The sequence below is a fragment of the Labeo rohita genome, chromosome 22 (assembly GCF_022985175.1).
Source record: "Labeo rohita strain BAU-BD-2019 chromosome 22, IGBB_LRoh.1.0, whole genome shotgun sequence".
Classification (NCBI taxonomy): Eukaryota; Metazoa; Chordata; class Actinopteri; order Cypriniformes; family Cyprinidae; genus Labeo; species Labeo rohita.
Genome location: NC_066890.1, coordinates 37,703,215 through 37,720,034, shown reverse-complemented (window position 1 = coordinate 37,720,034; position 16,820 = coordinate 37,703,215). Strand labels below are relative to the sequence as shown.

The window sequence follows — 16,820 nt, the reverse complement described above, 5'->3', positions numbered from 1 at the left end:
TCAGAGCAAAGCCGCAAACTGCCATTAACACGACGGATGAGTCTTGACCTGAAAGAACAAATTGCAAACATCAGACTAATTTTTTTAACAGAATAAAAAACAACTTCTGCATTATATAAAAACGAATAAATAAAAATAATATGTATTTATTTATTTGAATAAAAATACCCGGTTTTTTTTAATAGCCTAACGGATAGCAAACAGAAACACTATAAAAAGGAAATTAAGCATTCTTACCTAAGCTTTCAATTCGATTTTATTTTTTTCATATTATGTGAGATGAACACCAGCTTGTCCACATTGTTGGGAAGAAGGGAGCTTCTCGACACCGGCCTTTGAAAAGATGCGCTCTGATGGAGTGGATGTGGAAGGGATACAGTGGAGGCATTTAGCTGGTTCGACTTTTCAAAATGATCCCACACTTTGGACTTTTTTCCTGACATAATTATTAGCATCAGCCAGACACCTCTCCCACAAGTGCGCTTTGGTATACCGCCAGGCACGAGATGGCGTTGATCTCTCGTTGCTTTGATGTCATACACTGACTGCGAAGCCCCTGATTGCGTAATTTCACGTGAATTTTGTTTTTGCGACTAACCGACTAACGACTATCGACTAAATGTATTCGACCAAGCCCTCTTCATATCGACTACCGTTTAGTCGACTATTTGGGGGCAGCCCTAGTGCTTTTATAATTTTTAATAGTTTTTGTGTAAAATTTTCTATTTTTACTTCCTTTTTTAGTCATTTTAATACTTAAAGTATTAAAAGTTAGTCCCCAAGATAACATTTCTCATTTTTGAGTTTTTGATGTTTTACCCCGAGGGACTTCAACATGTCTGTCAGAGACCTTAACATACCTAATACATAACGCATGCGAGTATAAATTGGTTCTTGACTAGCTGAAATTGACATACTTTTTATAAAATGCAGTTTGATCAGTCTTCTCAGTTATTTAAAAGATTAAGGCAATTATCAAAGATGTACATATAAAGGTATATATATATATACACATATAATAGTAGTAATAGTAGTATAATTGGTATAATTGATATAATAGTATTATAATTATTCTATAATTGTTATTATTATAGAGGTATTTCCGTGAACTTCAGAGAAAATAAACTAAGAGAAATGACCAAATTAACCTAAAAAGCTGTAGGTAAAAGTAAGACTAACAAGGGGAATGCTTATATAATAAATATAGACTATAATAAAACATAATTTTTAAGAATACTTGCAAAAAGCAAAAAGGCATTTGAATTAGGCTTCCCTCGTGTTTTGACCACGTGTGCGCATTGTGTGCGGGCGTGGCCAGGCGGAATCGAATGATGCCGACGTCATGACGCACACCATGCGTCTCTGTTCGGGAAGATGGCTGCTGTGTACATGATGCGAAACTGAATGGACGGAAAACAACCCAAAATTCCTAAAATTCCCCCCTCTTCCCTCCTCTGTGGCCCGCTCCACATCCACACAGATGCGTCTACGTTAAAACGAAGCCGATTTTAACCTAGTGGGAAGAACTAGGATGATAATATGACCCAGAAAAAGAAGAAGCGAGTGAATCGCAGTTTGTTACTGGCGAAGAAAATCATCATCAAGGATGGAGGAACGGTGAGTGTCTGCTACATTCAACCACAACAAACACTTTTAATACGACTGTTTAAGTCCTAAATAGACATGTACATCGTTGTTATGTTAATGTTTGAAAGAAAAATGATTTCAGCACACACTGGAGGAGTGTGACTGACATTTAAGGCTGTAAACATCACAATTTACTTCCTGTAATGACAAATAAATCACATCAGCGCACATAAATCTGACGATTATACGTGATTTTATTAATGCACGGGTGGTTTGATGATACATTAGATGGGTGTACAGGCTGTCTAACTCACCTGTCATTACTCATAGCTGTAAATATAACTTCTCCTGTTTTTAATCATACAAAACACACACGTTTAATTGTTGCAAATGCTTCACTATTATGATGACTTTCAAATATAATCGTATAAACATTTCTTGGTGTTGCTTCACCTAGGTTAACCATTTCTTCTTTTACATGGATATGGTAGTCAATCAATACCATGATAAATATCAAAGTACAATGTTATCATCTCATGTTATCATGGTACTTGTATGGTATTGGTGTGTAAGGGTAGATATGTGAAAGTTCATGTCTGTTATTTGCGTCTATAGTCTTTCAGACGACTTATATTTAAGTTTCATTTTACAAGGTTTGCATATCTGAGTGCATTTCTCAGGAAATGTGTCTGTTGAATGTCCTGTTATTTCAGTATTATTTCTAGAATTTATATTTATTAATATTTTGAATAAGCTTTTCATTAAAAATTTGGTTGAATTTAATTTTAGCGTAAGTTTTTGTGCTTTTATGTGCTGTTGTTATTTGTAAGTTTTTGTGTTGATTTTTTTTCCCCCAGTTTTAGTAATTTTAATACTTCAACTTATTATATTTCAGTTAGTCCCCAAGGCAACATTTCTAATTTTTTAGATTTTTTGTAATTTAGTTGTGTGCTTTTGTAATTAACAGTTTTTGTGTATATTTTTTCATTTTATTTAAGTATTTAGTGGTTTTAATATTTAAACTTATTATATTTCAGTTATTCCCCAAGGCAATATTTTAAGCGTTTGTTATTTGTCTGTGTGCTTTTGTAATTTATAATACTTTTTGTGTTAAATGTTCTATTTTTTTATTCAGTTTTTAGTCATTTTAATATTTAAACCTATTATGTTAGATAGTCCCAAAGACAGCATTTCTAATTTTTAAGTTTTTGTAATTTTTTTTAGTTTTTTTAGTTTTTTTCTATTTTCATTTTACGTTTTAGTCGTTTTAATACTTAAACTTCTTATATTTTAGTTAGTCCCCAAGACAACATATGTAATTTTTAAGTTTTAGTAATTTAGTTGTGTGCTTTTGCCATTTTTAATAGATTTTGTGTAAATGTTTCCATTTTTATTTCCGTTTTTAGTCATTTTAATACTTAAAATTATTATATTTCAGTTCGTCCCCTAGGCAACATTTCTAATTTTTACGTTTTAGTAATTTAGTTGTGTGCTTTTGTAGTTTTTTTTTTTTTTATATATATATATAGTTTTTGTGTAAATTTTTCTATTTTTATTTCCATGTTTTAGTAATTCTAATACTCAGACTTATTATCCTTCAGTTAGTCCCCAAGACAACATTAAGTTTTTGTAATTTAGTTGTAATTTTTAATAGATTTTGTGTAAATGTTTTCATTTTTATTTCTGTTTTAGTCATTTTAATACTTAAACTTACAATATTTGAGTTAGTTCCTAATGCAACATTTCTAATTTTTAAGTTTTTGTAATTTAGTTGTGTGCTTTTGTAATTTTTAATAGTTTTTGTGTACATTTTTCTATTTTTATTTCTGTTTTAGTCATTTAATTACTTAAACTTATTATATTTCAGTTAGTCCCCAAGACAACATTTCTAATTTTTGAGTTTTTGTAATTTAGTTGTGTGCTTTTGCCAATTTAGATTTCTATTTAACTTTATTTATTTCACTTTAAGTTTTAATAATTTTTGTACTTCAACAACAAGGCAGTATTTGTGATTTTTTTTTTTTTTTTTTTTTGGTAAAGTTTTAGTCATTTTCTTATGCGCTTTTGTCGTTTTTATTATTTTTTTAAGCATTTATATTTAAATAATTTTATTTCTCTTTAGTTTGCTTAATTTCAGCTTGTTTTATTTCAGTTAAATTTCCATTTTTTATCTAATATTTATATGTGACCTATTTTAATTTGAACACAATTTGTAATAGTTTTAGCCAACAATAACAATACTGCCTGAAAACAGCCATTTCTTTACAAATACAGCAGTGATAATAAATATTATAATGGTCAGCATTTGTCTAAAAAGTCAAATGAGCCTGTCACATGTGTAAATATGGTCAGTCTCATAGAGTCACAGATCATTTCCTTTAAATTTTCATATTCTCACCCACATGCCACCAGAAGCGACTGGCTATTTCAGATATGACCAGATGACCTGTTATCAAATGTCCTGCTCGCTGGCTGACAAGAGTTGCAATTCTGCTTGTTTTATGAAAATTATAGGGTGTATTAGGTCTGAATTTGAACCTAGTTCCCCCTAGTTCCTGTTTTTTAATTTTTTGGGTGTGTTTTATCTTGCCTACAGCACAAAATAAGCCAGAATCAGCACTGGTCTGCATTTAGAAACATAATGAAAACGTCTAATGCTCTAGTTTGATAAGTTAGTCCTCAAACATTTGCAGTAAGCTGCAAACAGAAGCTGTAAGGATGTGTAATAATAGTGGTTTATTTCTTCACTGCGCTTGACATCTGTGGTTCTTCTTTTTCCAGCCTCAAGGCTTTGGTTCCCCCAGCGTTTATCATGCCGTTATCGTCATATTTCTGGAGTTCTTCGCTTGGGGTTTGCTGACAGCACCTACTTTAGGAGTAAGTTGTGGTTGTTTTATACCAAAATTAGCTTGTTTTTGTGTTAAATCAAGATATTATTTTCATATCAGGTGACTTTTGTTGTATGTGTAATATGATCATGCAGGAAAGCTTCAGAGTTCAAAATAGCCTCGCATGGGCGTCATAAGTGATGTTGTTTTGTGTCTCATGTGTCTGCAGGCTCTTCATGAAACGTTCCCGAAACACACGTTTCTCATGAATGGCTTGATTCAGGGCGTCAAGGTATCATCTTTAACATGTTTACATCCTGATCATCTGTTTAGTTTGTGATTCATTAACAGCGTTTTTTTTTTGTTTGTAGGGTCTGCTGTCGTTTTTAAGCGCTCCTCTGATTGGTGCTCTGTCAGACGTGTGGGGAAGGAAGTCGTTTCTTTTACTCACAGTGTTCTTCACGTGTGCTCCAATTCCTTTGTTGAAGATCAGCCCATGGTGTGTTTATCATTTATTTATTTTTTTGGACACCAAATAAAAGATTGTTTATGTTTATTTCTGTTTGAAATTTAGAATATGAAATTTAAAAATAAATAAATAATGTCAGTTTTATTTTTAGATTGAATTTTTTATTTAATAATAAAAAAAAAATTAATTTAATTAAATGTTTTTGTTTTTTTAATTTTACAAGATTTGGATGTTTGAATGTAATTATCATGCAGTACATCTTTTGAATGCCCTGAAAAAAGTGTTAATTTAATATTATTTCTATTTTACTGTAATGTTTATTAATACTTTGAAATAGCTTTAATTTGTATATTTTTCAGTCTTAAAGTTTTAGTGGATTAGTTACATGCTTTTGTCATTTTTTTTTTAATTAGTTATAATATTTAAATGTAGGTTAAATTTATTTTTTTATTCATTTAATTTAATTAATTATTTTTTTTTTCATTGTTACTTCATTTTTTTTAGTTGTTTTAGTATTTAATGTTAATTTAATATGTAATGTCAATTTATCTTAATTTTGAAAGATTTATTTTTTAGTTTTTACCTTAATTTTAAAAAAGAACCAAATGAGATGTTTAATCATTTATTGAACATTTATGGATTTTTTTTTTAAATGTCTTAAATATTTTGCGTCATATTGTATACTTTTTATATTGTATAAATATATATATTTGTTAATATTTTTAATTAGTTTTAGGCTTTAGTTTGTTTATATTTACAGTTTTAAAATTTCAATAGTTTAGTTGCATTCTATTGTCATTTTAAAAAAATCAATTCTCTTTTAGTTTATTTTATTTAATTTTTATTTTTTTTAGTATGTAATATTAATTTAATATGTAATGTCTTTTTAAGTATCTTAATTTTTAAAGTTTTTTTTTTGTTTTGTTTTTACCTTAATTTAAAAAGAAGCAAATTAGATTATTTACTGAACATTTATGATTATTTTTTTTAAATGTTTTAAATATTTTCTGTCTCATATTGTATACTTTATATTGTGTATATATTTTCTTTAAATATTTTCAGTTAGTTTTAGGTTTTAGGGGTTTTTTGTATTTACAGTTTTAAAATTTTAATAGTTTAGTTGCATTATATTGTCATGTTTTAAAAGAAAAAAATCTATTTTCTTTTAATTTATTTTATTTCATTATTATTATTATTATTTTTTTAGTAATTTTAGTATTTAATTTAATATTAATTTAACACAGTGTGTCATTTTAATTTATCTTACTTTTTAAAGATGTATTATTTTGTTTGTATCTTAATTTAAAAAGAAGCAAATGAGATTATTTATTAGATTGATTATTTTTTAAATGTTTTAAATATTTCCTGTCTCATATTGTATACTTTTTTTTTTTTAAATACTTGTAACTAGTTTTAGTTTTTTTATATTTACATTTTAATTTTACTAGTTTAGTTGCATGCTTTTGTCATGTTAAAAAATAATTTTGCTTTATTTTTATTTCATTATTTTTAGTCATTTTAGTATGTCATTTTGTATTAATTTTACATGTATTTATCATTTTAATTAATCTTAACATTTTAAAATACATTGTTTTTATCTCAATGTAAAAAGAAGCAAATTAGATGTGCACAAAATTGACATTTTATTTTTTTTATTTTTCATTTTCTTTGCCAGTGTCAAAATAAAAAAAAAAAAAAAAAAATATATATATATATATATATATATATATATCTTAAATCACATGCTTCAAAGATTAAAAAGCATTCCTCTTGTGTTTCAGGTGGTACTTTGCCGTTATCTCTGTATCTGGAGTGTTTGCCGTCACCTTCTCTGTCATATTTGCCTATGTGGCCGACATCACTCAAGAGCATGAGCGCAGTATGGCTTACGGCATGGTACGTATGACCCATCAACACATCAGCATCTCTCTTTCTGCCCCTTTGTTTTGTATTAACCTTTCTGTTCTTCCTCCAAAAGGTGTCGGCCACGTTTGCGGCGAGTTTGGTCATAAGCCCGGCCATCGGCGCATATCTCAGTCAGGTCTATGGAGACAGTCTAGTAGTGGTTCTGGCTTCAGCCATCGCTATGCTGGACATCTGCTTCATCCTGGTGGCCGTGCCCGAATCGCTGCCGGAAAAGATGAGACCGGCGTCCTGGGGCGCCCCCATCTCATGGGAACAAGCAGACCCATTCGCTGTAAGTAGATTTGACCTTTTTGTCTGTCCTCTTTGCATCAGTTTCCAAAGCGTTTCCCTACCGAATATTCAGTTTTATTTGGAAATATGTCATTACTGACATTAATTGCATTGCTAATTTAGTAACTTGAGCATGCGTGTTGTTGGAAATGGAAGAAAATTAGAACGCGAGGGCGGCATGCAAAGCTTCGCTCATATCCTGTGTGGTTTTTTTTTTTTTTTTTTTTTTTTTTTTAAGTGAAGTCTTTTTTGCACCATTTCCTCCTGAGAGGATGAGGTGTCAACATAATGGAGTTTTTTGTATGCATGTCAAGGTTTTCACACGTGGTTTGTTTTAAATCGTTCCTTTGAAGACTGATGTAGTTTCCCCGCAACATTTGTCTTGGTTTTGATCGGTTGATACAGTGCTGCCAAACTTAGGAGACATATTTTAAGGTTGGCTGTCATGCATGGGAGCTTATTACACATCGCACAAATGCAAATCATAACATCTCAAACTGCATTGGTACAGCACGTGGCATGCTTGTGATACCTATTAATTTTTTGTCTGTCAATAAACCAATAAGTTAATTATATATACACTTCCTGTCAAAAGTTTTTGAACAGTATGATTTTTTTTAATGTTTTTTTTTTTTTTTTTTTTTTTTTTTAAAGAATTCTGCTCACCAAGCCTGCAATTATTTGATCTAAAATGCAGGAAATGCAGTAATATTGTAAAATATTTTTGCTGTTTAAAATAACTGTTTTCTATTTGAATATATTTTAAAATGTAATTTATTTTTGTGTTCAAAGCTAAATTTCCAGCATCATTACTCCAGTCCTCAGGGTCACATGATCCTTCAGAAATCATTCTAATATGCTGATTTGCTGTTCAAGAAACATTTATTATTTTATTATTATTATCAATATTAAAAACAGTTTTTTTCAGGATTCTTTGATGATTAAAAAGATCCAAAGATCTGCATTTATCTTAAATAAAATGCTTTTGTAACATTATACACTATACCACTCAAAATCTTGGAGTCTGTATGTTTTTTTTGTACTTGTGAAAGAAATTTTAGAAATTAGTACTTTTATTTGGAAAGGATGCTTTAAATTGATCAAAAGTGATGATAAAGATATTTATAATGTTACAGAAGATTTCTATTTTAGATAAATACTGTTCTTCTGAACTTTCTATTCATCAAAAAAAAAACCCTGAAAAAATTCTGCTTGTTTTTTGAGCAGCAAATCAGAATATGGCAATGATTTCTGAAGGATCATGTGACTGAAGTAATGATGCTAAAAAATGCTTTATTTATACTTAAATATACTTTATTTTGGTGTCTAATTTAGTTTTTAATGTCAAATTTTACAGGTTTGTCATGAAATGTATCAGTGAAATGTCCTGAAAAGTGTTTTATTTTAATAATATTTATATACTCTTGTAGTATTTATTGATATTTTAAATTTGCTTTTATATTCCTATTTTTGGATTTTAATTTCTAATCTAAGTCATTTTTTATGTGCTTTTGTAATTTTCATTAATTTTTGTGTAAATGTCTTTTTCTTTTTTTAATTTAGTTGTTTAATTTTTTTTATTTTATATACTTATAATATTCATTAATAGTTTCTTTTAGTTAAGTTTATTAATTATTTTTATATTCATTTCATTTACGTAATAATTCATCTTTTTTTAAAATTTTTTTTTATCTCAAACGGCAATAGTTTACAACTCATCCCGTGTGTGATATTTTTAGAAATAAAAATGTGTCTATAGTAAAATTCTAGCCGATGCAGTTTTTGGTTATTATTTGTTACATTTTTTTTGACGAGTAAACTAATAAATGCCTGATATTACAATTCTAGCAATTTTTAAAATAAATTAAAAATAAAAACTAACTACAAATTAAAATCAATTATTTAAATACATTTGCATTTCTATAGTTTTTTTTACTGTTATTAAACTCTTAATATTTTTACAGATGTATGTGTATGTACTGTGTATATTTATAATGTATATATAAATACACGTATATGTATATATTTTTACATTTTTTTAAATATTTGTATTTATTTGTATGTAAGCACTTGTATATATTTAAATATGTAAATATTTTACATGTAAAGCTAACATATTTTTACTTAATATATACATATGTGTGTGTATTTATATATACATAATAAATATACACAGTACATACACATACAGTATGCAAACAAACCTTTATTTTTAATCGATTAAAAGTGACTAGTCATTTTGCAGCTCTAATTTTACATGCTAAATGTGTTACTTTTTTATTGCACAATTAAATATCCAACATCCACAATTTAAAAAATAATAATAATTTATGATACAATTTATGATACATTATTAAATGAGCAAAACTAATTTGAATAAATTATTTGTAAAATTGCTGAATTTATTCTCTGAAAAAAAAAAAACTTTATCTGAAAGAATTCTTTGGTGCCAATTTGTAAATTACGTGTGAAACATTTCCTGAGAAAAAAAAGACAAAAAATAATATATTTAACATGATTAAGTCATAACTATCTCACTAAAGTAAGCCTATGGATGAGATTTCCGGTTTATTAGAAACTGTAGGGAAATAACGAGAAGAATAACAACGTGCAGTAAACTGTTTGCACTACAAACCAGTGTGTTCATAATTAAGATAGTACATTAAAATATGGTAAGACACACTAATTTGTGATATCAAGCAGCAAAACAAGCTGTTTTGTACAGCTAAAAATAGCTTGATGTGAAGACCGGAAGCCAAACCCATAAAATTTACAAATGGCCGCGCCCTAACAGCAAAAATAGAGTGATTTAAGAACAGCTCTATGAACAAATATAAACAAATCCAATCTCTTTCTCTTTGCAGTCTCTGAGGAAGGTGGGTCAGGACTCGACGGTTCTGCTCATCTGTATAACAGTGTTCCTGTCGTATCTGCCTGAGGCTGGTCAATACTCCAGCTTCTTCCTCTATCTGCAACAGGTACGTCATAAGAGGGATTTCATTTATCTCTGTGGTTAATCTTTAACTTGCTGTTTAATTAATTGTTTACTGGGCCAAGTCTGGTTTATCGAAATCTTGTTAGCGGACGGGACCGTAAAGTTTTATGGTTTTATCCTCTTACCCAGATAATGGGATTTTCACCTGAAAGTGTCGCAGCTTTCATCGCTGTTCTAGGATTGCTGTCTATTGTTGCACAGGTCAGTATTTTCCTGGTACATACCCACTAATATTAGTCCACTTCCAAAACAAAGATTCACAGATAATGTACTCATCCCGTCGTCATCCAAGATGTTCATGTCTTTCTGTCTTCAGTCATAAAGAAATTGTATTTTGAGGAAAATATTTCAGCATTTTTCTCCATATAATGGACGTCTATGGTGCCCCGAGTTTGAACTTCCAAAATGCAGTTTAAATGCAGCTTCAAATGATCTCAGATGTGGTTGTATAAACGATCCCAGCAGAGGAAGAAGAAATGTTTTCCTCAAAAAACATAATTTCTTTACGACTGAAGAAAGAAAGACATGAACATCTTGGATGACAAGGGGGTGACTACATTGTATGTAAATCTTTGTTTTGGAAGTGGGCTTCTCCTGTAATGAGGATGATATTAAATGTGGCTTTTTTGTGTCTACAGACTGTAGTATTAAGTTTACTAATGCGTTCCATTGGGAACAAGAACACAATTTTGCTGGGATTGGGATTTCAGATTCTGCAACTCGCCTGGTACGGGTTCGGATCGGAGCCTTGGTAAGACCAAACGCCCTGGTTTTATTTAAAGAGAGAAATAAATAATGAAACGAGTCTTTACTAATGAAATGTTCAATGCATCTACAGGATGATGTGGGCAGCCGGAGCCGTTGCCGCCATGTCTAGTATCACTTTCCCTGCCGTCAGCGCCCTGATTTCCCGCACGGCCGATCCGGATCAACAAGGTAGGTTTCGTTGAGTTATATGATGTTACATATGTTATTCTTTAAGGCCGACTATAAAGCTCTTGTTTCTGTAGGTGTGGGTCAGGGTATGGTTACGGGAATCCGCGGGCTGTGTAATGGTTTGGGTCCGGCCCTCTACGGTTTTATCTTCTACATCTTTCATGTCGAGTTGGACCAAGTTCCAGAGAAAGAGCCGGATGTTACGCATCACCGTGATCACCACCAACAGGTAAGTCACCACACATTGTTGCATTTAAGTGAATTGCTGTTTACTGACAATTCAGGGTTGCTTTAACAGTTAAATTAGTTTTTGATAATAAACACTAAAATTTTGGTAAAATGCTGATGGGTGAGGGTACTGAACAATATTGAATTGCAATATGACATTGCATAATTTTCTGAAAAAAGTTGGATACCTAAATAAATACCTTTAAATTGTTCGCAAAACCATTTGCTATAATTTAAGCAGAACAAGCTAGTTGTTAATTGTTTGTAGAACTATTTATAAGAATTTGAGTAGATACAAGTTGTGTAAATTGTTCACAAAGTTCTTGAATTTTTGTTCTGAAGTTGAACGTTTGAATATCTAAAGAAATTGTTTGTTACAAATGTATAAATTGCTTGTAGAACAATTCTTAAGACAAAGCAGAATAAATTCAAATTTAAAGTTTCTAAAACAGTTTGCCAGATTTCCAGGAGAAAGAGAATAGAAGTAGAATAGACTTAATTTTTAGTCAAGAAGAATAAATTTAAGTAGGTCCTAAAACTATTTTCAAGAATTTGAGCAGAAAAAAAATCACTCGTAATAATTTGAGCAGAACCAATTTGTGTAAACTGTAAAATTGCAGAATTTTTGTTTAATTTCTAATACCTAAAGGAATTGTTTGTAACAATTTGTAAATTGCTCGTAGAACAATTCTTAAGAAGTCAAAGCAGTATAAATTTAAATAGTAAAACTACTTGCAAGAATTTAAGCAGAACAGATTTGTTGGGAATTGTTTATAGAAGCATTCGGAAGAATTTGGGCACAACCAGTTTGTGTATATTCTGTGTAAAATTGCAGAATTTTTATTATTCTATTAATTAAAAATTAATACTGAAGGAGTATAAATTTAAATAGTTTGTAAAAGTATTTGCAAGAATTTAAGCAGAATGAATTTGTTGCAAATTGTTGGTAGAAGCATTAGTAAGAATTTGAGCAGAACCAATTTGTGTAAGTTTTATTGTTCTCTAAAAATGTTAATACCTGAAGGAATTTTTCAGTTACATTTTGTAAATTGCTCATAAAACCATTCTTAAGAAGTTGAAGCAGAATAAACTTCGTTTAAAACAATTTGCAAAGATTCACACAAACAAGTTTATTTGTTTGTAGAACTGATCATAAAAATTGTAGCTGAGAATTCAATTTGTGTAAATAATTTGTAAAATTGCAGAACTTTTGTTATTGTCTGAGTGCCTGAAGTAATTGGTACCAATTTTATTTCTCATAAAACAATTCCAGGCAGAAAAAATTTAAATCATTCTTAAAAATATTTGCTGGAATTCAAACAGATCTAATTTAAGTAAATTGTTGGAAAAATTGCAGAATTTTTGTTTTGAAGTTTATTTTGAATACCTAATGGAATTGTTTGGTACCAATTAGTAACTTGCTCAAAGAATAATTCTGAAAGAGTCAAAACAGTTTAAATTTAAATAGCTCATAAAAATATTTGCAATCTTTTAAGCAGAATGAATAAATGAATACATTTTATGTGAAACTGCAGAATTGTTATTATTCTGACAAAAATTTGTTTTGCAAAAATTTTTACCAATTTGTAAATTGCTCATAAAACTATTTGCTAAAATTTAAGCAGAAAGAATTTGTTGGGAATTGTTCGTAAAAGCGCAAGAAAGAATTTGAGCAGAACCAATTAGTGTAAATTCTATGTAAAAGTGCAGATGATTTTTATAAAAATCTTTTTTAATAAACTTAGTTTAAAACTATTTGTAAAAATTCAAGCAAAACAAGTTTGTTGTTATTCGTTCATGAATCCATTAGTAAAAATTTGAGCAGAGAATCAGTTTGTGTAAATTGTTCGTAAAATTGACAAATTTTTGTTATTCTCTGAAAAAACATTGATAACCTTAATTGCTTAGTACCAACATTTATATTGCTCGTAAAACAATTTCAGACAGAATAATTTTAAATCATTCTTAAAAATATTTGCTAGAATTCAAACAGATCTAATTTTCAGTATCCAAGAAATTCAAAACTCAATCTAGCCTCCATATGCAAAATTGAATGAATTATCACAGTATCAATAGGAGGAGAATATAGAAGGAGTATATAGAGATGCATTTTGAAAAATCATTGGCTATATATTTGTTATGGAAATTTGGTTGTAAATAGACCTTTACCATAGACAGTTTTGGGAAAAGGTTTTAACTCTGTGTTAACTGTGTTCCCCAAACAGAGTGCAATAATCCCAGGACCGCCGTTCCTTTTCGGCGCTTGTTCTGTGCTGCTGGCGCTCCTGGTGGCACTATTCATTCCCGAACACCCCCATATGGGCTCTCGTCCGGGGAGCTGGAAGAAGCACACATCACCCCACGGCCACCCGCACAGTCCCCACCCACCAGGAGAGGCCAAAGAGCCCCTCCTACAGGACACTAACGTGTGATTGGGAGTTTCGATGTGACCGTGTTGGCCACGCCCCCTATTCCCCGTTGAGGAACGAACTGCGCATGGAGGCTGTTGTCAATTTATTGAAACGTAAAGCTATAGCGGAGGCACGGTCAGTCTTGCACCTAGAGCTCTACCTTCCTGTGGAGTTTCATTTAAATACACCTGAACGTGATAGTTAAGGTTTATGGTAATTACAGACAGGAAGGAAAGTCTCCACGACTAAGACTGGGCGTCCCTTCCGGATTACCAATAGAGCACCACTTTTTAAAAGAAATGTATATAGAAGAACATATATTTAACGATGGTTCTGTCCAAAGGCACTATTGCAATGGCTTGTATTTATTCTTTTTATTATTTGTTTTTTTGCCTTTTTTCTTTGCTGTTTTGACTGTCTAGTTCTACATTTCCATAGTTCACTCAGGGACATTATCCTGGTCAGGAATGTTTCCGAACACAGTGTGTTCCCCTTATCAGAAGGGCCTAGCGACAACATAAGTAATGGGCTTCATTCATGAAACACAAGCAAAACGAATTTGTGTGAATCGTCTGTGAAACTATTTGTAGGGATTCGCATACTTAAGTAACTCATTCGTGAAATTGTTTTTGAAAAATCGAAAAATTGTATAATTTGGTCCCTTAAAACTATTTGCACGAATTCACAGAGAAAAATTTATGCAAGTCATTTATAAATCCGTTCGTAGGAATTTCAGTTAAACGCATTTGTGTGAATTGTTCGTTATATTACTTCATTTGTTTGGTGGAACGAATTTAAGTTTCATTCATAAAACTACCTACTAGATTAAATGATTTTGAGTAACTAATTCATAAAACCACTCATAACAATTTGTGTCAAAAAGCAGTGTAAATCTGTGTCAATTTTAAGAATTCGCAAAATCCAAGTCATTTGCAACACCATACTTCATTTTGGACAAATTGCATTTGTGTGAATCGTTCATAAATTACTTGTAAGGTTTTGAGTGGAACTGATTTGTGTAAATTGTTTTTAAAAAATATTTACTGAAGTAGAATAAATACAAGTAAATGATTTGCGAAACCATATGTAAGAGAAACATTGTAAATCTTTTCCTAAAATTAGTATTCGCTAAGTATTTGCTTAAAACAAATTTATGCAAGTCATTCACTAAACCATTCTTAATTTCAGATGAATTGCATTTGTGTGAATTGTTTGTAAAATTAAGTTTTGAGTGGAACGAATGTGTGTAAATTGTTCGCAGAAATATTTACCTAAGTCACAAAACCATTTGTAAAAAAAGAATATAAATCTTTTACTAAAAATATTCCAAGAATTTGCTAGAACAAATGTACACAGGTCAATCGCAGTACCATTCTTAATTAAAAAAAAAAAAAAAAAAATTGCGTTTATGCAAACCTTCCGTAAAATTACTTGATGTTTTGAGTGGAAAGAATTTGTTACAATTGTTCATAAAAAAATTACCAAAGTAGTATAAATATAAGTAAATAATTCGCAAAACCATTTGTGAGAAAAACAATGTAAATCTTTTCCTAAAATTATTTCCCAGAATTCGCTTAGAACAAATTTATGCAGGTAATTTGCAAAACCATTTTTAAAAATTTCACACAAACTGTGTAGGTGTGAATGGTTCATTAAAATTACTTGAGGATTTGAGTGGAACAGACTTGTGTAAATTATTCACAAAAATATCTTCCGAAGTAGAATAAATACAAATAAAATCATTTGTAAATCTCGTACTAAAACAAGTTCCAAGAATTCGCCTAGAACAAATTTATTTCGCAAAACCATTTGTAAAAATTTGACAATTTGCATTTGTGAATCATTGATAAAATGAGGTTTTGAACAGAAACGAATGTGTAAATCATTCACAAAAATAATTATCGAAGTAGAATGAATTTAAATAATTCGCAAAACCATTTACAAGAATTTGTGCTGAACGAATTTCTGCACATTTGTAGTAATACTATTAACAAAACGTTCGTATAATTACAATAACTTAAGCAGAGCGATTTCTGTAAATCATTTGCAAAATTTTCAGTGAATTTCACAAAATTTGCTTGTAGTTTTCAAGTCCCAAGTACCTTACTGAATGAAGTGGTTTTCTTATAAACAGTGCGTTCATGAGATTGTGAGTTTGTTCGGGAACACAGAATTTAACAAATTTCTAATGCTTTGACGTGAATGGCCTTAACTGACAGCTCAGTTTCAGACTTCGGCAACGAAGGAATGATTGTGGTACAGCTTCAAATTTCCTTTTCGTTTTCTGCCTGTTTTCTTTATACCACTTAGAATCAATGGTGCCTTTTCCCAGCTTAAATTGTGTCGTTGATGGAAACTGGCGAATTTAAGTGACGCACGAGACTCGAGATCTGACTTAAGCAACTGAACAGTCTTACGTTAAATCACAGTAGAGCTGACTCTAGATCAGTAGTGAAACTGAAATCGTCTGTCCGGCCTTGTGTGAAAATACGTACGTTTACGCAAAACACTTCGCAAATGCCAACTGACGGAAGTACATCGGAGGTGAAATTTGCCAGTGGCCTTTCTATATTTTTCGTTTTTGTAAAGACAGATGAATGGCTCATTTTACGATTCGACACTTGACCAAATGTATGGATATTTTATTGACGCACGACACGCGAGCTCATCTGTAATATTAGTTGTGTGCTTTGAATATTTATGAGACGATTTCCTGTAAAATATTTCCTTCGTCTCAGAATACGGTGTGCTTTTTTTTACATTATGTGATTCTGTTGTGCCGTCTTCATTATAAATTTTAAACATGGTGTATTGTTTTTGACTGAACAATGTAAATATGTCAAAGTATCTAAACATGCATTTCAATAAAAGTTAAATATTTTGATGTACGTGCGATCACGTTGGTTGTTCAGCTACACTTTTAGCTACAAACATGAATTTTTTTTTACTGCATTCGATTTTATTTACGTTTTCCTAAAATTGAGCTACTGACAAACAAGCAGCCAAACTGCAATCCATGATAACCATAAATACAAAAATATAAATGTACACACAATGAATTATATACAGCTTTACACAGCAAACCACACAGCCTCATTCATATCAAGAACTCAGATCCTTATATTATTAATTAAAACTGCCAATCACATGAATAGCACTATTTTGTTTAG

General features: G+C 30.5%; 1 protein-coding gene across 1 annotated transcript; it reads left to right on the top strand.

The window, feature by feature from the left end:
* The first annotated feature begins 1,364 nt into the window (after positions 1-1,364).
* mfsd14a1 (major facilitator superfamily domain containing 14A 1) lies at positions 1,365-16,261 on the top strand. Its single transcript, XM_051094862.1, has 12 exons — positions 1,365-1,617; positions 4,369-4,464; positions 4,645-4,707; positions 4,787-4,914; positions 6,666-6,780; positions 6,863-7,081; positions 9,945-10,058; positions 10,205-10,276; positions 10,714-10,826; positions 10,914-11,011; positions 11,086-11,240; positions 13,465-16,261. The coding sequence occupies exons 1-12, from the start codon at positions 1,540-1,542 to the stop codon at positions 13,669-13,671; spliced, it is 1,458 nt and encodes a 485-aa protein (XP_050950819.1). The 5' UTR covers positions 1,365-1,539; the 3' UTR covers positions 13,672-16,261.
* Positions 16,262-16,820: the final 559 nt, after the last annotated feature.